This window comes from Centroberyx affinis, unplaced genomic scaffold (assembly GCF_046629955.1).
Source record: "Centroberyx affinis isolate AG114_WGS23_722 - 3 ecotype Tasmania unplaced genomic scaffold, CSIRO-AGI_Caff_v1 ptg000859l_1, whole genome shotgun sequence".
Lineage (NCBI taxonomy): Eukaryota > Metazoa > Chordata > Actinopteri > Beryciformes > Berycidae > Centroberyx > Centroberyx affinis.
In genome coordinates, this window is record NW_027279453.1 from 355,469 (window position 1) to 379,521 (window position 24,053).

General features: G+C 44.5%; 1 protein-coding gene across 2 annotated transcripts; it reads left to right on the forward strand.

Annotated features, from left to right (window-relative positions):
• Positions 1 to 223: 223 nt before the first annotated feature.
• On the forward strand, positions 224 to 23,902 carry LOC139645405 (rapamycin-insensitive companion of mTOR-like). Of its 2 annotated transcripts, XM_071521102.1 has the most exons (38): positions 224 to 304; positions 430 to 477; positions 2,473 to 2,570; positions 4,482 to 4,546; positions 4,836 to 4,967; positions 5,174 to 5,237; positions 5,854 to 5,980; positions 6,526 to 6,695; positions 7,133 to 7,200; positions 7,654 to 7,721; positions 7,908 to 7,990; positions 9,085 to 9,172; positions 9,288 to 9,378; positions 9,515 to 9,581; positions 9,849 to 9,929; positions 10,060 to 10,160; positions 10,576 to 10,741; positions 11,971 to 12,072; positions 12,207 to 12,253; positions 12,362 to 12,497; positions 12,610 to 12,809; positions 13,081 to 13,207; positions 13,833 to 13,997; positions 14,577 to 14,653; positions 14,802 to 14,880; positions 15,034 to 15,143; positions 15,258 to 15,345; positions 15,501 to 15,593; positions 15,699 to 15,805; positions 16,357 to 16,586; positions 18,730 to 19,128; positions 19,204 to 19,855; positions 20,899 to 21,158; positions 21,350 to 21,556; positions 21,637 to 21,789; positions 22,024 to 22,147; positions 22,292 to 22,430; positions 22,531 to 23,902. In XM_071521102.1, the coding sequence occupies exons 1-38, from the start codon at positions 256 to 258 to the stop codon at positions 22,609 to 22,611; spliced, it is 5,142 nt and encodes a 1,713-aa protein (XP_071377203.1). In that variant the 5' UTR covers positions 224 to 255; the 3' UTR covers positions 22,612 to 23,902. The 2 variants fall into 2 exon arrangements, with proteins under 2 accessions (XP_071377203.1, XP_071377202.1); XM_071521101.1 differs by having other exon boundaries at positions 18,730 to 19,855; positions 20,851 to 21,158.
• Positions 23,903 to 24,053: the final 151 nt, after the last annotated feature.

Here is a 24,053-nt window from a genome sequence, read left to right on the forward strand (position 1 = left end):
GCACCCCATTTTAACTTAGATTTTAGGGTGTATCTGTGATGAAAACCGGCCAGTGCTGAGCTGTTGAAGAGCTCCTCTCCGTTGAGCATAATGCTGTCGTCAGGTCAGATTTGCGTTTATATCCCCAAAAGGATTAGAGGGGGATTAAGGAGGATCAGGCTGATCTAAGATCTGTACATTGGGAGGTCTCCGACGCTGCCCTGTTTTCTCGCGAGAAGTCACGAAGTTTCCGGTGTTGTGTATGTTCCTGGAAACATGGCGGCCAGCTTCCGCGGCCGTCCTATCCGAAGTCTTCGGATGCGAGGTAAGCGTGAAAAACTCGCTTCAGTAATATCTGTATTATCGGGATATTATAGAAATAGATTTTCTCAAGCATGTGATGACCCCGGCGTGTCCCCTTACGATGCCCGCGATGTGTGTTTTTGACAGGTCGGAATGACAGCGGGGAAGAGAACGTACCGCTCGATCTGACCAGAGGTAAGCAGAGGCTTCATCACATCAGAGTGAAAGCGATTATTGTTCAAAATGGATGAGTATCATTCCTACAAATAGTGGCCCTATGAAGTGAGAATTCATTTAGTCAGTGCACTCCTGCGGTCATTGTCATTGCCATTTCCTCAGTTTCGCCTCACTGTTTTGTCTAATAACATCGCAAGCAATAACATAATAACAGGCATTAGCGAGCTAACTAACTAGCTAAGTTAGCGTTAGCTAGCTGCCACAGCTAACCAGCCATGACGACGCTCTGTTGTTTTGATTGGTGAGTGGGCAAGATAGCCTATTATTTAGCCAACCAGCCATAAGTGCAGTAGTCATACAAGAGTCACTGGTCATTGCTGACTGTATGAGAATTTTGGTTTTCAGACTGCTAGCGGAGTAGCATCAAGATAGCGAGGGTGCGCACCCTTTAGCTTTGGTTCAATACTAGTGGCACACAGCTGCACAATCTGGCAAGATTTGTAGCACCAGCAGCATCACTGCATACCCGTTTGTTTACTTAAGCAGTGGTTCCCAATCCTAGTGCTTGGGACACACAGTCTTGCTGGTTTTTATTGTAGACATTTAATCACAGACTATTATACACCTGGGACGCCAGGTGAATGAATGCAAGTAACTCCCAGATTGGATAGAAAACCAACAGTACTCTATGTCCAGACGACCAGGATGCAGAACTACTGACTTGCAGGATGGGTTACAAACACTTGTCTCCATCTGCTCCAGTCACTAACCGGGACCATTTATCACGATTTTGAAAAAAAGAAATGTCTCGTCTAGAATACTAGGTCAACCTCACAGTCTCATTTCAAGTTGGGGTATATGCTTCATAGCTATGTATGACTGTATATGACATCATTTATGTAAGTGGCATTAGAGCTCTGCACAGTCCTAAAATTGACCACTAATCCGTGTCTGTGCCCAAGCAGCTCAAAGTCTGTCTGAAGTGAGTCAGCTGCTGCAAAATCTGAAGGCAACCGTTCACATAAAGCCCAAATTAATGTTTCCTATGTAAAATGCATACAATCATCTGTTTGCTTAGCATAGTCTCCCTCCTCTTCCAAATTGTTTGAAGGCAGAAAAATGAATATATTGTTTATTATTATATTATTTGCTCACGGGACACAACCCTAACCCAGCCCAAACTCATTTGCTGGAGAATATGGCATATAGCTGCATGTTGTATTATTCCCTGGCTGGCATACACAGCTGATACATTTAGATGATATATAACACTGGGTATGGCTCAAAATTATATTTCAACACTAGCTTAATTTCTTCAAATCTGATACCTGCAAAGAAATGATACTTTTGTTCAGTATTTTTCCATGTTGATTGAAAGAACATTTTGTACATTTGGTTTTCTTAACATGTTCAGTTGACTAAAAGTGCCCACAAAGCAGTTGAAAACTTGCCTCTATTATAAGAGGCCAGAATTTTTAAGCTTTGTAATATTTCTTGGCGTGTCAAAGTCAATATTCTTGCTCAAAACCGATACAGTGGTGACAAGGTATTATTCTTTGACACCAAATGCTATTTATCTGCAGTGTTTGGTATATTATTTGATTGTAGAGAAACTATTCTGTGCAACCCTTTAAGCAAGTGTAATCTTAGTTTCCACAGCATTCGCTTTTTTGTTGAAATATCTGGAGTTGGTTTCCCCTCAGGCTAGATATTAAGCCACTGATTCTTGCCAAGAGAATACTCTCCCCTAAGAATAATCTCTCTGCTTTGTCAAGAACATTTAACATTACAGTAGTCACATAATAGTTGAAAGGAATTGAAAACAAAAAAAGCACTTCCTTGTTAAACATTACTGTCCGGAGCTTGTTTTTACTGTACACATTAAATTAGTTTGACCAGCTAAAGCTACTTCCTTCCTGAAACATATTAATTACGGTTCATCGACTGGTATTATGGCAATATAGCTTAATACTTGTCTTGGTTACATTGTATTTCCCTTTCTCTCTTCTGCAGAACCATCTGACAACTTCCGTGAGATCCTTCAAAATGTGGCCAAACCGCATGGAGTCAGTAACATGCGAAAGCTGGGCCACCTGAACAACTTCATAAAGGTAATGCTATCAAGTCACGAGGCTTTTACCGCCGGTTTTCCTTTGTTCTTTGGGCCAGTGCAGATGAACAAGAGGAGAGGGAGAACAGTAAGCTGTGTAGTCCACTAACTCATTTTGAAGGCTTGTCCTGAGTCTGTGAGGAAATTTCGTCAACAAGAAGAGTTGGTAGAACTTAATAAGTTGCTAGCTAGTTATTTCCCTGAAGTCAGCAGCACGGCATCATTAAAGCTGTGGTTACAGAGGCACAGCTTGTCGTGTAGAGATTGACTCACTGTTTAGAGATCTGTAGAGATTGACTGGCTGTGTTCCCCTTCCTCTGTAGCGCAGCCATTGACCTCTCCTTGGTCCTCTCCTCTTGGGTGTTGCTGCCAGTAGGCCTAGCTGTGCCTGTCATTGTGATGCTGACAGTGAATGTAACAGGAGCTCTAGGGATGGGAAAGCACTTCTAATGTGCGTCAAGAGCAGCACTCTGACTTTGAAACCTGAGATTTCCAATGTCTGGTTATTGTTGTGCTTATGAACTTGAGACACTCTCTTTAGTTATAGAATCTCTTTTTTTCCCTCCCAGTTTACTCTATAAGTAGACCTAAATCTGCACTGTTTTGTACATGGATGATAGATATACCAAGGGCAAGTGGTGTGTTATGGTGGTTAGTCTTACCTCTACAGGAGGTTTGATTTGCGGAAACTGAGTCTCTGACATTTTGGAGCAATTTTGGAGGACATTTTGGCATTTTGGAGTGAATTCTTTTCTTTTTTCTTTGGAAGCTTGAGAACTGTTCTACTAGTCTGGTCAGTAGTGTTAAGACAGGAAATTGGTCAGAATCTGTTTGTTGTGGTCTTGCACAGAGCACATTCAGTCCACTAACTCATTTGGAAGGCTTGTCCCGAATCTGAGGAAAATCTCTGCAACAAAAGAGTTAGTAAAACAAATAAATCGCTTGCTAGTTATTTCCCTACTTAATATGGCAGTAATATGCACTTTGACTGAAATGGGAAAGGGAAGGGAAAATCTCTCGCTGTCACCTGTACTTACATCATTTTTTTCTCACCCTCACGCCTCATTTAGAAATATCAAAAACCTTTTCGATGATTGGCCGAATCTGCCCAGAGTTCACTGACTCCGGGCGCTGATTCCTGTTCAGACATTTACTGATTCCTACTGAAGGACCAACTGCCTCGAACCACTTCTGACTGTTGCTCTCTGACACATTTTGAACAATTATTGGTGGCAGTGTAGCCGGTGTGTTTTGGCCTTCAGAAAACTAGGCAGCTGGCACTGTAGGAGGCTGTAGGCTGAGGCTGAGTCTGGCTTGTGCTTCTGTAGTTCGTACACCTGACTCTCTTGTTTACAACTGACAGGAGGGTAATATCCGTGACGTGTGTGTGCGTGTCTGTGTGTGTATGTCTGTTAGAACACCAGGCCGCCGATTCCTTATAAGGATTCCAGGACAGTGAGGGTGACCTAATCCCCCTGGAGAGTGTCACATGCCCCCCTCTCCTTCTCCTCTCCCCTCCTCCTGCCTGCCTGGGCTCTGACATCACTGCTGGTCCCAAACAACCCCCTCCTCACCATGCCTCTGTCCACCCGTCCCATCCTGCTCCAACTTCCCTCCTGCTCTGCTCTGTGGTTTACAATGGGGAGAGGAGATTTTATTCCAGCCCTAGAGCTGTTGAAATTGACGTTCTTCATCTTATGAAAGTAATAAAGGCCCATTCAGAAGGTTACATTTTGCAAGCAGTGGTCTTTCTTAATGTTTCACATGACCTAACACGCTGTGAACATAGTCTCATTGATATCATAATGAACTCTAAGACGGTAATCCTCCTAGATGTTTGACCTGGGATATATGATGAGTTGCTAGAGTGTGTCAAATCATTTTCAACTTGACCTGTCTCTCTGCGTTGCAGCTGCTATGCAGCATTGGCCACCATGAGGAGAAGTTTGGGTTTACGTACGAAGAAATCATCATTTGGTAAGTGTTGATGATGTTGGTACACCATGTGCATAATGCATTGTATCGGAAAGTGTTATATTTCCAAATCGTCGTCTGTTTTATTATGCAGCCAGGTGAAATGGGTGTATTGAGTCAGGCCCTACTGGTAACAAGTCATGATTGATTGATTGAACATTTGGGACATTAATTTGATGAGTTTGAGTGAAGAGCTGGCAAAAAAGCACAAAACTTGTGCTTAGGAAATAGCTGTAAGCTGTAAGTACTGGTCTGTTTTGGGCTGATCTAAGTATGTGATTTGCACCCCTAGCCTGCGGCTAGCTCTACTGAATGAGGCGAAGGAAGTGCGCGCTGCAGGGTTGCGGGCGCTGCGCTACCTCATCAGAGACACCAGCGTGCTGCAGAAGGTCCTCAGACTACAGGTGGACTACTTGATAGCCAGGTGAGAATCCTGCTCCGACTACACCAGTGGTCAGGTGGAGGGGCGCTAAACTGAAAATCACTTCATTTATTCATACATTTATCAATTCCTTTGGAAAGTTAAGCTTCAGTGACATTTGTTTTCCCCGCTGGCTGTCTGTTGATGGTGAAAAGAACAGTCAATATATGAAAAAGACATAACTGATTGTTCCCTGTGTGTTGGTTCAGGTGCATCGACATCCAGCAGAGCAACGAGGGAGAGAGGACTCAGGCTCTGAGACTAGTCAGAAAGGTAAGATAAAACTGACTTTTTGTCTTTTCCCCTACAACTGCTCTCCCTGATTTTTCTATGTGACACTGTCATGTCGCTAGGGGAAGTTGCCCTCTGCCCTTACTGTTCAGCCTTGTGCCGGCATAGTGCCACCAGAATGATCATTGGGTTAGTGGCGTTGGTGTCGGTGTGTGGATGGTTTGCATGACTCTGCGGGCTTGGGTATTTATAGCTCTTTCTGTAGTTTACTGTAAACGTTCCTCACACACTCACACTTAGAGGCAGGCTCTGGTTTCAGGAAATGACCATTGGCCATACAGACAGTAATATAACCCTACTGTACATTCCTTGTCATATAGCCTAGCCTCTATGGTAAAAATATGTTTCTGTTATCACTTAGATTATAAGTCTTGGGAGAATGTGTCTGGCTGTGAGCATTATAATACAATTTGCCTTGTTTGTCAAATACTTTGTTTCATTTGAAAATGCATCTTCTGAATAGTCTTTGAAAAGGTCTCCTACAACTCAATCCAGATTCTGGTGAATGTTTTGCCTCTATTATTTAGATTGTTCAGACCTGTTTGATGACTCTTTTTTCATCTTTTTTCCCCTCACACCCTCCCCATCCCTCTTTTAGATTATCACAGTCAACGCGATGCTTTTCCCATCCACCGTTGCTAATTCTCTCATTGCTGTGGGGACTGATGGGCTACAGGAGAGAGACCGCATGGTCCGTGCAGCCATCGCCATCGTCTGCGAGCTAGGTGCGTATCTGGACTGATGCTGTAGAGATGGAGATATTGATTTGATTGTTTGAGTTTAGGCCGGTGTGTGTGAGATATTAAAGAAGGCGTGAGTGAAGATAGAGTTGAGAAGTTTTAGTTTATTTGCACAGTACTAAAACATCAAATCAAAGTGATGTTAAATGCAAATTAATATTTTGTGCAGGTGAGATAGAAAAACCCAAGGGGGAAAAGACAAAAATATTTAAAAAAGAACACAAAAAACAAACAGAAACAAAATCAAGATGATGAGCAAACACAGTTTCATAATTTAAATGGCAGCAGAACACAACATGGTGCAAAATGGTAGACAAGAAGATCAATCAAATGACAAGGGAAATTAAATTTAAAAAAAACTAAAAATAAATTAAAAACCTTCTGCACACATACTGGCACTTTGAAGATCTTAGAGGGAGGTTGTGATGTTGCTAGACAGAAACACCTTGTATAATAGTGTCCTTATTATCAAGAAATGTGGAATGCTCCCAATATCTCATCGTTACTGATGCCCTCTGCCCCCTCTGTAGCCCTGAAGAACCCAGAGGTGGTGGCCAAAAGGGGGGGTCTCAGCACCATCCTGAAGAGTGTGATTGACTGTCAGCTGAGCCGCATCAACGAGGCTCTGATCACCACCATCCTCCATCTCCTCAACCACCCACGCACCCGTCAGTATGTGCGCGCTGACGTCGAACTAGAGGTACACACACACACACACACACACACACACACACACACACACACACACAGATATGAACTGGGAGGAGGCTATTGTTCACAATTGAGCCAGTGGGCTGGGAGTCATTCCAGTCAGGATTAGCAGTCGTAGGTTGCCTGTCTCTTTCCCATGGAGCTTACAGTGATCAGTTACATCAGTCCTCTAAAGCCCCTCTCGCTCCAACACATCCTGTCTGTAAACAGATACCTGGGACAGAGGCATCTCATCACCACAGTCATAATAGCCGCATAGATGTCATGTGATATCTGTAGCAGGTTAATTATTATTATAAGGTGTTTATTGGGAATATTTAAGAATGTGTCCACTTCATTTTCAAAAACTGATGAAGAGTCCTTGTTCATTGTATTTTGTTCTCATCCATCTGTTGTGTGTTTGTGTGTGTGTGTTCTGTCCTCCAGCAAATCCTTGCGCCTTTCACAGATTTTCACTACCGTCACAACGCAGACACGGCTGAAGGGCAACTTAAGTGAGTGTGTGAGGGGGGAAAAAAAGAGTGTCAGTGTTACAGTGGAAACAAAAAGATAGTGTTCTGACATTTGCTTCTGTTTACTGTTTTCTGTGTTCCTATATTGGTAACATCATGCGTTGAGCAAGTTGAGGGCTTGTATAGTGTTTTTGTGATATGGCCCTTGCCATCAGGGCTCCTAGACTTCAGAACGACCTGCCTGAGGATCTGAGGCCGGCTAAATCAGTATCATCTTTTAAGTCAGGCTTTTATGGAGTGATTGATCCTCCTGGACTTCCCTTTTATGTTTAGCTTCTGTGTCTTGTTTTGCTTGCATTTGCTTTTTCTTTTTTGCTCCTTTGTGAAATGCTTTGGAACTGTACTATACAGAGATTGTGTATTAATGTGGTGTGTGTGTGTGTGTGTGTGTGTGTGTGTGTGTGTGTGTGTGTGTGTGTGTGTGTGTCTTCTCAGGGAAGACCGAGAGTCCCGTTTCTTGTCTAGTAGGATGGCCATAGTAGCAGCCTTCCGTTCCTGGTCTGGTAAGGGTCCAGCACTCATGATTTCCACACAGAACTGATGGTCATATTAGTCCTTTTGTTAATGATTTTGACTGATTTTTAAGTCAGAATTGCAGATAAATAGACTAGTTGATTTTATATTGGTTGTTGTGTTCTACTCTTGAATCATGAGTTAAATGCCTCCCTCTGACTCTTTTCTTTTTCCAGGGATTATCAACCTATGCAAGGCTGGAAATTCTGGAATCCAATCTTTAATTGGCTTACTTTGCATACCAAATATGGAAGTTAGGGTGAGTATTGAAACACCTGCATACCCAATATGGCTGTTAGAGTGGATATTTAAAAAATTCTTCCTACCAAATAAGGAAGTTTTTTGCCTTAAAAGCACTGTATAACTTATGGTCGCTAGCTTAGCAGGCAAGACCTCTTATAGTCGACTGTAAAGTGTTGCTCCAGCCAGGAGGGTTTTTATCTCCCTTTGAACCAGACATATTCCTTTTAAGCTTGAGTGATATTGCTAATTTGTATGCTAAACAGTCTGAACCACTCCACTACACCCAGCAGGGGCAATGACTCATTGAGCCATATTGAAAATTTGACCTGCATTTTTCAATCTAAATGGGGTGCTTCAAATAAGACCAGAATCAACTTCCTCAGTTGTGACTCTTTTGACTATTTTGGGCAAGAGCCTGGTTAGAGCCAGAGTACAGGAACACAATGTAGGTAAATTCAAAGGCAGCCATGACACAGTCAAAGCAAGTCACAAGTCAAAGCAGATGTACTTGCAGATTTTGTCTCACTAGTTCTAAATGCTAGAGAAGCAGGCTTGTGGCCTGAAGGTCAGCAGTTCGCGTCCCTGGACCCGCAGGCAAAATCTGGGTGGTGAAAATGAATGAAACACCCCTGCCCCCTCACAACTGAGGTGCCCATGAGCAAGGCCTTTCAGTCCCCGCTGGTCCAGTGGAGCTGCTCAGTGGCCAACAATGGAGGACTGGTTGCACTGGGCAGCTCCCAGCTGTGAGTGTGTGTAACTGCATGAATGTGAAGCTGGGCGTTGCTGAAAAGAGCATGAATTCTCAGCAAAACCCTTCCCTGAATAAATAAAGCCAAAAAAGAAAAAGAAACTTTGGTCCATCTGCACAGTGTGTTTTGGCTTGGTCTTCTATGGCAGCTTATCAACCATTGCTTTGTAGTCAGCCTGCTAGCTAGTGGTTCATAGCAGTGTGCCTCGTGCTTTCATTACTTCAGTCTGATTGCATAGAAAAGGTATATACCCAATGTATATATTTTTTTTTGGTATTGAGATGCTTTTTTGAGTGCTGGGAAATTTGTGCCATGACAATCTTGTTAATATCTGACCCCTGTAATGTAATTTGCCCTGCAGAAAGGCTTGTTGGAGGTGTTATATGAGATATTCAGGCTTCCTCTTCCCATTGTAACTCAAGACTTCACAGAAGCTCTTCTAAGTGTTGGTAAGAAAAGCAACTATTCAATCTTAGGATTTCTGTTTTCTATTTTCTTCCTCCTAAACCTAAATCAGCCCGTCTTCCACTCATATACAATATTCTTCCGTCTGGTCTACTTTAGACCCCAGTAGGTTCCAGGACAGCTGGAGACTGTCTGATGGGTTTGTTGCTGCTGAGGCCAAAGTCCTCCTGCCCCATCGGGCCCGGTCCAGGTGAGAGAGTACATGAGAGCATAGAAAAGGAATAGGTAGAACTTTGACTAAAGCAATTTGCTTTCACTGCCCACCACAAATGGCAACTCAATCTTTATGCTGCATTAAATGAAGTTTTCTCTGTTTGGTTTATCAGGCCTGATCTGATGGACAACTATCTTGCATTAGTCCTATCTGCCTTCATCACCAGTGGGCTGTTAGAGGTGAGCTGATCTGCATGAACAATGTGCATCTATATTGGGGCCTATTTTTTTGTTTTAGTCTGCAATATTTAAATGTTTCTTTCCACCAAACTTTGAATTGGAGTAAAGCAATTTAGTATGTATAACCAAAGTCAGCAGGACTCCCTTGATTATTTTGCCTCTCAGTTTCACACCATGTATTTGCACTGCATTTGTGCACAGCAGCTTTAGGTTGTGAATGTTGCTATTAAGCCATACCCTCCTCTCTCTCCACCTTTGTCACTGTAGGGTCTTGTTGAAGTGGTGACCAGCAGTGACGACCAGCTTGCTGTCAGAGCCACCATCCTCTTGGGAGAGCTACTACACATGGTAGAACAGGAAGGGGGGAACGTGTCTGACACATGGCATATGTTGAAAATGTCACGATTGAGTTACTGGTACTTTAATGCTCAATTAATACTTCTGTGCTTTTTCCTCTACCCGCCTTTCTCTTGTTTAGGCAAACACCATCCTTCCTCATTCCCACAGTCACCACCTGCACTGCCTTCCCACCCTCATCAACATGGCAGCCTCCTTTGACATCCCCCAGGAGAAACGACTGTGAGCACACACACACACACGCACACGCACGCACACACACACACACACACACACACACACACACATTTGTGTTTTACCTTGCAAAAAAAATCCTTTGCAATACAAAAACATTTGCTTGCCAGACCTCAAAATATATATTTTTTTGTTTGGTTTTGTTTTGATTTATTTATTTATTTTTTTGCTTTTCCTCTTCCTTTGATCAGTAGTGCTCTTATAACTGGGAATGCAGCACTTCTCTCTTGCAGGAGAAGTGAATACATTTTAAGATTTGCAAAGAGAAATCCTCCAGAAAAAAAAAAAAATCCACCATGTACCTTCAGGACTTCTGTACACTTAAACTGTCTAAGGGTACACATTTCACACGTACTTGAGCGCACACAAACATCCCCCATGTTTATTATTGTGTATGTTCCAGTCGGGCGAGTGCGGCAGTCAACCATCTGAAGCGTTTCCATGAGAAGAAGAAGCGAGGATCCAAACCACACAGCCTTTACCTGGACCACATCATCTGCAAGTCTGTGTCTTTGCCTAGCCGCAGAGAGTCACACTCACGTGCTCACAGGGACATCTATGCCATCAAGGTACACCGTGACATGCTTTTCAGGTTCTAGACTGGTACACTCTGTACCTTAAAAACATCTCAGGATAGTTAAAATGCAGGACAGTGTAAATATAAATGACAGTGTAAGCTTAGAGACGCTGAAGTTAAAACCCACTTCTATCACCTCTAAATTAACCATAAATCGCAGCCCAACGGTAACACACCATTATAATAAAATAAGAATTCAAATGTTCTGGAAATCTTTTTTTTTTATCAATAAGAATGAAATGTTATTTTAGTACTAGTACTAAATATTTTGATCAGTAACTAAACAACAGTGTTACAAAGCGACATGTGAATTACGTTAAAAGTGGTTATTTGTGGTTTCTGCATTTATGTTTAAATTAACAGTTACACAGTCAAACATAATAATAATAATAACTTAGATTTATATAGCGCCTTTCAAGAGACCAAAGGACGCTTTACACAGTGAGGCAGACAAAACAAATAAAACAAGAACAGAAAATAATAATAGCAATAATTGCCGGGGATGAGAGAGTTAACTAGAGTCCATAGGCCTTGGTTAACAGGTGGGTTTTCAGGATTTTTTTAAAAAGTGTCCAAAGATCGGGCGTTGCGGATCTCTGCCGGGAAAGAGTTCCAGAGGGTGGGGGCTGCCACACTGAAGGCTCTGTCCCCAAAAGATCGCAGGCTGGTGTGGGGGGTGGAGAGCAGACCCATGTCTGAGGACCGCAGATTCCGGGACAGGGTATAGGGGTGGAGGAGGTCAGATAGGTACTGGGGGGCGAGGGCATGGAGGGATTTGTAGGTGAGGAGGAGGATTTTGTAGGAGATGCGGGACTTGACCGAGAGCCAGTGAAGCTGGATGAGGGTGGAGGTGATGTGCTGCCAGGGCTTGGTGCGGGTGAGAACCCTGGCAGCTGAGTTCTGCACATACTGGAGCCTGTCCAGGGCTTTGCTGGGTACACCGAACAGGACTCCATTGCAGCAATACAGACGGGAGATAATGAAGGCATGGAGTCAGAGAGTGAGTGAAGCTTAGACCGTGGTGGCGGATGATCTGACCAACGGGGGAGCATGTAGATGGTAAAAGAGGAGAGGTCCAAGCACAGAGCCTGTCTCACATGTGCATTTATTCATTATTTATACAATGGCTTTGAACCTGACTCAGTCAATCAGAACTGAGGACTGGAGCTATATTTTTTTATATTGTCAGAGTTTATATTTTGGGTGTGTGCTTGTCTTTAGGACACGGAGGAAGCGCTGATGTTGAACCTGAGAGACAGTCACATTCTCAACCACAAGCAGAACCTGGACTGGAACTGGCTGCTCATCGCCACCATCCTCAAGGTGAGACTATTCTCATACAACACTACAGACAAACTTTTACTTTCACTCCGTATCTCACACACGCACAGATGTGTCACACCACACCCAACTGCCTTTTTTCATTCTTATGTTTTACTTTTGTTTTTCTCTCCCAGTGGCCCAATGTAAACCTCAGGAACAACAAAGATGAACAGATGCACAAGTAAGACCCCCCACCATGTCATCTAAACCATTTAAAGTTTTTACACAGTTTGAAGTATTTCTCTTTGATCTTGTTTTGAATACTTCCTTGCATTTGTCTGTGATGCAGGTTTGTGCGGAGGCTGCTGTACTTTTACAAGCCCAGCAGTAAGCTGTATGCAGGGCTGGAGCTGGATCACCCTAAGGCCAGACAACTCACTGTGGTGGGCTGTCAGTTTGTCGAGTTCCTCATGGATTCTGATGAGGTTAGTAGAGGGTGCACACACACTCTCTCACACACACATTCATCTTTAGGTTGTCCTTTTGTAATTTTATAAGCCACATCGGCCTCTTCTCTCCCTCTCCCTCTGTCAGCAGGACGGTCATGGTTACCTGGAGGACCTGGTGAGGGACATGGTGTCATGGCTGTCCTCATCCTCAGGACTGAAGCCTGAACGCTGTCTTCAGAGTAACGGCCTGCTCACCACACTCAGCCAACACTACTTCCTCTTCCTGGGGACACTCTCCGCCCACCCACACGGGGTCAAACTGCTGGAGAAATGCGGCCTGTTTCAGTGGTGAGTTCACAAAACGGTACAGGAAATCCTCACAGCATTTCTGAGCATATAGGGTCACACTATCAGAGAAGTGTTGCTTTCAGTTGATATACTAGTGAGTTCTTTAAATAAATACAAATGGATTCACTGGAGAATACACAGATGAATTTTATTAAGAGCCTGACAAACAACACTTTTTAACTGAGACTAGCTGTACTTCTCCCACATACATTTTTTTTCCTAGTAACAACTTGATTGGTTTTGTCTCCATGTATGTTTTCTGTCTCTGCAGCCTGCTGAACCTGTGCTCAGTAAAGAACCAAGATGCTGTGCTGAAGCTGGCTGTATCCACACTGGACTACAGCAGAGACGGCCTGGCCAGAGTCATCCTCTCCAAGATCCTCACTGCTGCTACTGATGTAAGACAGCAACATCGACAGGATAACTGTACACATGCGTACAAACACAAAAATACAAAAACACATAATTCCAGTGTTAGGGAGGCTACTTTGAAAGTAGAGTTTCACAAGTTACCAGTTACTTCACCTTGGAAGACGTTGTACAACAGCAAAGCTACCCTCAAGGAAAATACTGTTTTGTTAACTCACATTAACATCACATCACATTGTAATGTCATATAATACAAAATGACATGACTGTAAAAAACACTGACTAGGTAGGCAGTGAGCTTATTACAGTGGGGCAGGCTGGGCCATCGTAACAGTCAGGATGAAATAACAAAAAAGGATGGAAAAAATGCAATTTCCCTCTTTTCGTTTATTGCCAGAAGTAGTTGGGAGTTGCAGTAGTTAACTATGCCACAAAATAACAAAATAAACTGCTAAAAACACTATCCAAATTTGAATTGACTTGAGCTAAAATGTAGTTAAACTATTATTTTAATTACATGTAGTGAAACTACTCCCCAACACTGCATAGGTCCTATGCCTGCAGTGTCCATTTGAATACTGGCATGCTCTCAGCAAGGACCAGATTGACCATGTCCCCTCCTTCTCCCACAATCCTTCTTGTCTCACTGAGCAGACATGCAGGCTCTATGCCACCAAGCACCTCCGTGTGCTGCTGCGTGCGGGTGTGGAGTTTTTCAGTAGCTGGGGCATGGAGCTGCTCGTCACCCAGCTTCATGACCACAGCAAGGCCGTGTCCATGGAGGCCCTGGACATACTGGACGAGGCCTGTGAGGACAAGGTGACTGCTTGGAAACACACATCACTTAGAATACTGTCAGAAACCATAAGGAATGACTTGCTTCTCTTTAGAGTGTTAGCCTAGAGGGTAACGAAGTGAGTTGTGACTGGAAGTAACACTCTCCTCTCCCACGGCTACTGTTGACTTGCCAATGAGCCAGGCACTTAACCCTCAAATTCTCTAGTGGTGCTGGTCAGTGGCCAAAAGTGCAAGACTGTGGTTGTACTGGGGAGTTCCCAGTGTGAATGTGTAGAACTGTATGAATGTCAATCAGGGCATTGCTGGAAAAGTGCATGGGTGCTCAGTCATCTTACCCTGGATAAATAAAATATATATATTTGTCTCAATCAAGTTAATGCAAATGCGGTCTTTGTTGTCATTGTCCTGAACAGTGGGGATGACATGATATGAATGGATATTTATAAAGGAAAGGGAAAGTAAAAATCATGATAATCTGTTGTTGAAAGATTTACGTCAACTGATAGATTCGACTATGGGTGTGGTTTGCTGTCTGTTGATGGTGGTGTTTTGTGTCCTGTCTTCCTGCTGTCTGACCTGGTTTGTTGTGCTGGTCCACAGGCCAACCTCCACGCTCTAATCCAGCTCAAACCAGCTCTGTCCCACCTGGGAGACAAGGGCCTCCTGCTGCTCCTCAGGTTGGTGTACAACACAGTCACTGTACATGACTCAATGTCATGTTTCAATCTTTCTGTATAATACAAAGCTGTCTGGCAGTGTTTACATACCATCTATAATTACCCTAAATGTGCTGGTACCACTGTAAATCTTGTCTCTACTGTTTAGGTTCCTGTCCATTCCTAAGGGTTTCTCCTACCTCAATGAGAGGGGTTATGTCAGCAAGCAGCTGGACAAATGGCAGAAGGTAGAGCATACTAGCAAGCAGCAAAATTCACTCTCACTTGTGTTCCACTCACTAATTCTTGTTTAATTAACGAGGTTACTGTTTAATAACAGCACCACGCTCTAATAGAAGTTTTACTGTTGCTCTGCGACCTAAATGTCTCTTGGATTGCAGGAATACAACCTTAAGTATGTGGACCTGATAGAGGAGCAGCTCAACGAAGCACTAACAACTTACCGCAAACCTGTTGATGGAGACAACTACGTCAGACGCAGCAACCAAAGGTGGGAGGAGTCTAGCTGGACTGCAAGCTATGAATTGTTGGTCATCAACTGGAGAGCCACAGGATATGCTGCAGTATGTGTGTCTGATTTCTCCACTGGTTGTCCTGTTTCTAGGTTACAAAGACCAAATGTCTATCTTCCTGTGCACTTGTATGGTCAGCTGGTCCATGACAAGACAGGCTGCCATCTACTGGAGGCTCAGGTAACTGCTTGAGCTTATTTCACAGCCATGTTTCTGCAGTGCAGTCTATTCTTTCTGCAGTTTGATTTTCTGCATTCCTTGCTCTTAGAAGCAAGGGGGTGTGCAGATTTAGCTAACAACCCTTCTTCCTTATGTCTCTCTCTTTCTGTCTCCAGAGTGTGGTTCCTGACCTCAGCTATACGGTTCGCTCCCCGATGCTGGACACCTGGGAGGGCATTAAACAGCTGAAGGCTGCTCTCTGGGCCCTGGTAAGTAACAATTGCTGTCAATTTGTTTCTATCACATCAGTTACTCTGTCACCGTAAGAGTAATTCTAGAGAGGGATCTAATGGCATCTCTTTTTGTTCATGCAGGGTAACATTGGCTCTTCAAACTGGGGTCTGAATCTCCTGCAGGAGGAGAATGTCATTCCTGACATCCTCACATTGGCTCAGCACTGTGAGGTGCTGTCTGTACGAGGGTAAGCTCTCTCTCACACAGATACAAACTAATACACACACACACACACACACACACACACACACACACACACACACACACACACACACACACTTCACTCCTGAAGGCAGAGCATGATTTTGAAGAGGGAAAACCCACAACAAAAAAATTCTTTGAGATTTTCTTTAACTAATTCAGAGCACCAATCTTGCTCCATTAGTGCTTTGAAATGTCCCTTTGTGTCCTGTGCTTCTTGTGTTGATGGAAACCCTGGAAAGCTCATAGAATCTGAAAAAAAAAAAGTTTTTAAAGCTTTTGAGGTCATGGAAATTTCATTCACTTTTTGTCAGTGTCCATTGTCAACCTAGCCTGCTGGTAGATGACCTAATTGTACTTTTTCTCCTAGTGTTACTTTGAGTTTACTTTGAGTGACAAGTCAAGACCTGGAACATTTCAATGCGCTGTCCAAGAAATGACAAATATTTTTCACAGTATGCAATGGATACAACTTATGTTGTATGTTTAACTCATTGTATAGTAGTATGTTTGCTAACTACCGTCCCCCATCCCCAGGACATGTGTGTATGTGCTGGGTGTGATCTCTAAGACCAGGCAGGGCTGTGAGGTGCTGAAGCAGTATGGCTGGGATGCGGTCAGACACAGTCGCCGGACGCTGTGGCCTGTCACTCCTGACGAGGTCGACACACAGCTGACCTCCGAGCTTTCCTCAGTACCGAGCACGCTCAGTCTAAACTCCGAATCCACCAGCTCCCGCCACAACAGCGAGAGCGAGTCCCAACCAAGTAAGTAGGACATATTTGTAAGGACAATTAGAAGAACTCATCAACATTAACGCATTAACAGAATTTTTACAATTCATTTCTGAAACTGCTCTCCACTGTAACAAAACAACAGATTGTGTTTTGAGTTGTGTTTTTTTTCTTTTTATGGCCCACCACCATGGTACATGGTGTAGAAGACATTGGGCCTCATTCACAAATAGTGCGTACGCACAAATCTGTGCTTAAACCATGCGTATACCGTGCGTGTGTTACGCACAAATCTGGGATTCATCGATATTTTCTTACCTGAATTTGTTCGTACTCTGCGAACAAATTTATAACTGCCTCAGACCATGCGTACACACAAACGATGAAGGCCCGGCTGTCTTAGAAAATGTAAACACACACCTTTTAACTAAATGCATAGCATATTAAAACCACATTCATTAAAAAGGCTTTAATAGGCAACAATATTTAAAACCGTTAATTTACTAATGCATTGGCCAAATGTATTAAATAACCATGAAATTGATGCCCTTTCATCCTTATCAATTATTGTCATTAAAATATTCAACTATAAAAACTGAGTGTCCCAGTCCTACCTTACAATGGAGTATGAGACATATATGACCATATTGAAATGTAACAGTTTTGGTTTTCATTGTTTTTATTGGCCTATAATGATTGGCTACTCCCACCAATTTCTACTGCCATGAAATTGCGCATATGTAGCCAATGTTAATTGGTAGCCAACTGGTTAATTGGTAGCCTATTAAAAGGCATGCAGGGTCTATAAAAGATTCCGATTTACCTCCAAGCAAGTGTTAAGATGGCATATCTTGCCTTGCTGGGAGATATTGCAGCCCGTGCCTTGAGGAGAGAGTGCATCTTCAGAGTCCCGCCTTGTCTCCTCCCAGAATTAACTATGCAAATGACTATAAATACGCCCCTCTTGTCACCTTCTTGTCAAAAACGATGGTGAATGTGCCTGTGGTCAGTGCTCCCCTCTCCAAATATTTCCAATGTGCTTTTACACATGCAGTGTTTTGTAAATAAAGGTGAAATTGCACAATTGAACTGAATCAAAGATTAAAAACAAAACCATATAATGTGACATGTCCAGTATTCGCAGCGCTGCCGCTCCAAATATGGCAATGTGCTTTTCCATTTGTGGCATTTCTTTCTACAGTTGTCTTTCCTTTCATACCGTTCAGTCCCGCAGTCAGCGCACAGCTTCGGTGGTTTGTGTGAGCAGGTACTACACACAAATCGTTTGGACATCATACAGTCGTTCCAGGACTTAATCCGAGTGCATCTGCCCACCCGACTGCGTTTTCTTCCCAGGAGAGATGGATCTGTGCGCCTCGCCTCCTGTGCGCCATGGATCTTTGTGCGCCTAGGCAACTGTACAGTCCCCGACGTGCGTTGACATCTCCATGTCACATAAACAAAGAAAACTGTCCATTTTACTGGCGATCTTGGTTTTGGCATTGTGAGTTAAGGTCTGATGTTATCTGTGGGAAATTAGTTTCACTAGGTTTTCATTGCGCTCAATTATGAAATAAATTACTCTGGGTGAAAGTCCTTGCTGGATGTCATCACTTTCACCCTCATTTCTTGGAAGTTGCCCACTTATGGAAGCTTTCTCCATGATATAACATATTTCCTTATATAGAGAAATGGGGGCGTGGCAGTATGCTGATTGCAAATATCAGGCACGCGCCTGTCAATTTAGAATGATTCTGATTCACTAACATACGCACGTCGGTAAGAACAAAATTGGCCGGTGCGCACGTGTCATGAATCCAACGGTAATTTTGCATGCGCACTTATTTTGTGCGCAAAGTAAGAACATTTCTACGCACATATTAGTGAATGAGGCCCAATATGTCGTCATGGTGGCATCTGTGTGCCTGTTGGTCTGTCTTGTGAACACAACTCAAGAACAATACATGACAGAAACTTCATACTTACACCACAGGTTCCCATGTAGAGTAGATGATCTGATTAGATTTTGGAGCACCTTGCTGCATAGATTTGAGGGAAAAACATTTTTTTTCTTGAAACTGCTTATGTTTAATATATCATGATGATTATGGTGGGACATTAGGCAGCTCAAGTGTTTCTTGTGTACACATTCTTGACACACTCCTTGTGCTCCCAGACATGTACATCCTGGACGATGACAAGTGTGAGGTACTGGACCAGTCAGACGAGCCCTCCTTCTATCTGCGCTCCAAACCAGTCAAGGACCGCAGCCCCTTCACCATCCTGGCCTCTACACGCTTTGTACGCAACCGCTTCCTCAACTCCCTGTCCCTCCCTAGCAAGAAGCTGCGCTCCACTAGTGACCCCAAGACACCGTCAGGCTCCCGCACCCCTACTGAACTCAAGACGGGGGGCATGAGGCGGAACAGGACGGTGACAGAGCCCTCTGTCTACTGCCAGGGGGAGGTCTTCACCCCTGTGTTCAACGGCAGAGGAATGCCGAAAAGCCCCACAGTCAGCCTGGAGACGTCCTTTGTGGGGACCAGAGGGGGCTCCGAGGAGCAGCTTGTGGACGGTAGGCTGGCCCGAGGAGGAGGCTCGGGGCTGGTGTCAGGAGGCTCTGTGGGTCTGGGACTCGGGGGTCTAGGAGGGCATGGGGCCACAGAGCCCCCTGGACGGGAGAGGGAGCAGAGCAGCCGAGAACGTCTAGCAGGAGGTGACGGCGGCTCCTCGTCCGGTGGAGGCGGTGTGGGAGGGGGTGGAGGAGGCGGCGGAGGGACTCAGTTTAAAAGCCGCAGTCAGAGCTTTAACACGGACACCACAACCAGCGGCATCAGCTCCATGAGCTCCAGCCCCTCCAGGGAGACCGTGGGAAACCCCGAACACCCCGAGCCCGAACCGGACTCCTCTGACTGTGTGAGCCTCAACACGGTGGTGTCAGCCAAGACTGTCAAAACTCTCTCCTCCCTCGCCCCTCAGGCTCAGACCAACCACTTGTCTGCCTCCAAGTCCAACTCTGTCTCTCTGGTACCGCCCGGCTCCTCTCACACTCTCCCTCGCCGAGCTCAGTCTCTCAAGTCCCCCTCGGTCACCACCATCAAGAGCCTAGCGGACTGCAGCTTCATGTACACCAGTCCGCGAGATGCGTTGGGCTATGCTACACTGAAGAGGCTACAGCAGCAGAGGATACACCCGTCTCTGTCTCACAGCGAAGCATTGGCATCGCCTGCTAAAGACGTGCTCTTCACTGACACCATCACTATGAAGACTGGCAGCCTGGACTCCAGGCTCACACCTCGCAGGTAAGTCAGGCGAGGCTACATGGACTATATAGAAGAAACCATACACTGTTACAACTTAATATGTCTATGTTTTTTTCTTTGTCTGGTGATTATATGAATGTTGGTCATACTTTGTCAATTTCTTTCTCAATTGTCATCACCTCCATCTGTTGTTGTATAAATAGAACAATAGATGGTCACTCATCCTAGTGACCAACTCAAGAGGCGACCACTTAAATGGTACTGTAGCTTCAGGAGATATCTGCCAGGTTTTGGTTTGTGTCTTCCTCAGCAGTGACAGGTGGGAGTGTGTGTTTCGTCCACGTTCTGCTGTGTCTATCAGGTTAACTGATAGGAGGGTTACCTGTCCAGATCCCAGCAACATAAATCCGTACCGCAGGCTGTCCAGAACCCTCGTCCCGCGGTGGGTGGACCAACCCAGTGTCCTCCTCATTAGTGATGTAGCTACTAGCACTGCAGACACAGTTAACCTTGCTCCTTTTAATTTAGTGGCAACTACAGTTCTACGCCTACAGTGGTGTTGGTATTGCTTTGACTCATGTAGCTCCTTAGTGTGACTGATCCATCCCCATCTAGAAAGGCCAGTTGCTGGTTGTTCCCTCCTCCTTATAGCTGTAACCCATTCCTCTTCCAAGGAGACAAATTAGTCTTGGATCCTTCATATGAATTTCTCTAACTCCTATTGAAGATATTTTCCCTGTAGGGCTGTAGGCGTTAGGTCCTTTGGTGCTTTGGTGTGTTTTAAAACAATGCAAGCAGGTAATAGGCATTGTGATAAGGCAATTACATCAAACTTTGGGTGGACGTGCCTTCTGCTGTGAGTTTGTGACCTGTACCTGCTGCTATGATAGTTTGCTATGTAGGTATTTAGAGCCCCTTGTTTTTGTCAATTTTTTGTGTCTTCCCATCTTCCTTCTCACTCTCTGCTCAGTAAGTCTCTGTCTCTGTCCTTTACCCAACATTTTCCCTTATTCCACATTCCTTTTCTCTCCCAGTCTCTCCCCCCGGATCCTCTCACACGCCTCTCCTCTTGGCCTCCCTAGGTTTCTGAAGGCTCTGAGCTTCGCCTCCCTGGATAAGGAGGAGTTACTCAGTCCCATCAACCAGAGCACCCTGCACCGCTGCTCCTCAGTGCGCTCCATGGTATCTAGTGCTACCTATGGGTGCAACGATGACTACATTGGCCTAGCACTGCCCTTTGACATCAATGATATGTTCCACATCAGAGACACACCCTACTTTCAGCAGAGGATCAGCCCACCCTCCGATGAGAGGAAACGCTTCCTCTTTGGCGACGGAGATGGTAAAGAAAACTTAATGCCCTGAGAAATGACAAATATCTGAGAGATGTTGAAACAGAAATCATGCTGTGAGGTTAGTAGGGAGAGACTTTAGAGATAAGAGGTGGAAATGGAGAGAGAGCTAAGTTGAGGAGAAGATTACAAACAGTGTGTGTGTGTGTGCACTGACACTCTGTTATCTGTCCCTCTGTAGGCGACCGCCCCCCTGTCCCAGTGCTGAAGCAGCAGTTCAGTATCTCCGAGCTGATTGCCAGCCGAGGGGAGAACCAGAACCACGCCCTGGGTTCAGATGAGACCGGGCTGCAGGAACACACTGAAGACACCTGCCTCTACTGTGTAGGAGCCATCGTCCTCGGATACCCCACACAGCCACAGATCAACAGCACACACCCTCGGACAGGTGAGCAGGCACACACACATTCACCCGTACACATACATATACAGCCTCGATGCAGAGTGTAACCACCTTCTCTCTGACAGACTATGTCGAATTCCCGTCATGGGGAGGCCATGGCGGCCATCGTCTGGAGGTGATGCCTCAGTCCAAGTTCTCTGGGGTGTCGGGCTGCAGCGATGCTGCCGTGTCACAAGGCTCAGTCTGCAGCACGCCCACCCCCAGTGACATTGTCATAGGTAAGACCACACATATCCACACGCTCATCTGTGTTTTCAAGGCTTTTTCAGGATGTCATTTTTTTATTCAAAAATTCCTTTCAAATAGGAAATGACTAATTTCTTTACTGCTTACCTGCTTTTTGTGTTTCCAGTCACATCCCTGATTCTGTGAATAAAACTGCAGTTTAATGTGAAATGTGTGTGAAGTAGCGGGAGTTTTGATAGTTACAGGCTGTGGTGTGTGTCCTTTAGGTGGCAAGGGGATACCAGAAGACGCCCCTGCCTGCCGGGTCCTGCTGAGGAAGGAGGTGCTCCGCCTCATCGTCAACCTCAGCTCCTCTGTAGGAACCAAAGGCCACGAGACAGGACTCCTGACGTAAAGCTCTCTCCTCTTTTTGACAAACACACACACAGTCATTCTTTGAAGTCATTCTTTAAGACACGCATATACCTATAGCCATGAAATGGAACAATAGCAGCTGGTTTTTACAGACCTGTTAAATCTCTCCCCCCCTCTCAGGATAAAGGAGAAGTTTCCCTATGCGTTTGATGACATCTGCCTGTACTCCGAGGTTTCTCACCTCCTATCTCACTGTATGTTCCGCCTGGCCTCAAGACGCTTCATACAGGAACTCTTCCAGGATGTGCACTTCACGCCTGTAAGAGATTACTCACGCTTCCTCCTTTCTTCTCCCCCATTCCTTTTATGATATTGTCTGTGTCTTTGTGCTCATTATTCTGACATGTCTTCTTTTTCAGATGTATGAGGAAGCAGAGGCAATCCTGACAAAGCCACCAAAACCTGTTGAAGAGGATGCGGACCCTCCTGCAGAATCCTGATCATCCTCCGCCTCGTGTTCTCTGCACAGCCCCGGTCCTACCGCCCTACAAACACAGAGAGAGCGTGAGACTGAGAGAAAGATAAGGCTACAAGGAGGGGGAGACATTTGGCATATTTCTGTTGCTCAAAAACAGAGTAGCGTGCCCAAGGATGAGGGGGAGCTGGTCATCACTCGCCTTTCTTCTAGCAAGTGAGAGCTGGAAACAAAGGATGTCGATGCCTGTTAACAAAATTTAACCTAACACGCCTAATGCTGTTTCAGACTATTTTAAAGGAAAAAGGGGGAGCAGTTTAACCAAATACTGTTTTCAGATGGGTTGGCAATCTCGAGCAACACTCAATAATACATCAACGTATGCTTAAGGACATGCTGGATCATTAAGACAAAGACTCACGCTGTGTTTAAAAAAAAATCAAAAAATCAAAAAAAAAAAAACTTATATCAACATTTTATCTCTTTCCAGAGGTGGTGTTTTCTGTAATGAAACCAATAAGGCATGTTGTTGTGTCTACCCAGTGATTCCCTGGACCCCATGTTCTTTTCCCCTTATGAAACAAAACACTACAGAAGGTCCTGCTGTTTTTAAACTATCTGGAGCCTTCCTGGTTCATGTCCCACCCCAAACCTTCAATCTGCTATAGCCAGATTTGTGCTGTGCTTCTCTCGCTTCACCACTTCCTACTACCTGTAGCCTCTTATCAGCATTGACAGCCAATTACTTTTCTATTTCTTATATCTCAGACAATCAAACATCACTTGTGTTGTATTTTCTTAAGCACTATATACACACCACCCTTACACAGTACATGTGGAGAACAGCATGTCATTTTAGCTAGTTTATGCCATCCTTTACTTGCTTAGGACCTTAAATGTTTTTTCTTCAACCATTGCATTATTATTATTATTATTATTGTTATTAAGCTTGTGGTTTTAGGAATTCTCAGGAGGTGGCTTGATCCTTGGAAAGGTGCTCTGTTGTACCATTTATCTGACCTCCATTCTGTAGAATGACATTACAGACATAGTACCAAACTCTGCTCATACACTTTTTCCAAAATCTATCTTGCTTAGGCCCAGCAGCTGCCCATTCTATGCCTTCTTACCTCTGTGCTTCACTTCCACTGCATGTGCAAATAGCATGGCAAAGTTGTAATGTCACCTTACAAAATGTCTTTCAATCGCTTGTAAAACTTTTTTAAGATAGGTTGCCATTACATGCTGCCATTACATTGCAGGAATATAATTATCCCTGAATCGTTTTCACAATGCAATATCACTGTCTATCATTGGCTGAGATGGGGGGTGGGTTGGGGGGTTGGGTTGGGTTGGGGTGGGGGGGTTGCGATGATTTAAGGATTTGTAAAAGGTTTCCAGGGAAACGGGGGATCTCTGTTTCCATTGGCTTGTTTTTGCTATAATGCTGCTACACAAATGGACTCG

Bases quoted from the DNA above. Each gene is read 5' to 3' on its own strand.
- LOC139645405 (XM_071521101.1), top strand. From the start codon at position 256: ATGGCGGCCAGCTTCCGCGGCCGTCCTATCCGAAGTCTTCGGATGCGA. The intron at 2,571-4,481 runs GTAATGCTATCA...TCTGCGTTGCAG, and splicing joins ACCTGAACAACTTCATAAAG to CTGCTATGCAGCATTGGCCA. The intron at 12,254-12,361 runs GTAAGACCCCCC...TCTGTGATGCAG, and splicing joins AAAGATGAACAGATGCACAA to GTTTGTGCGGAGGCTGCTGT.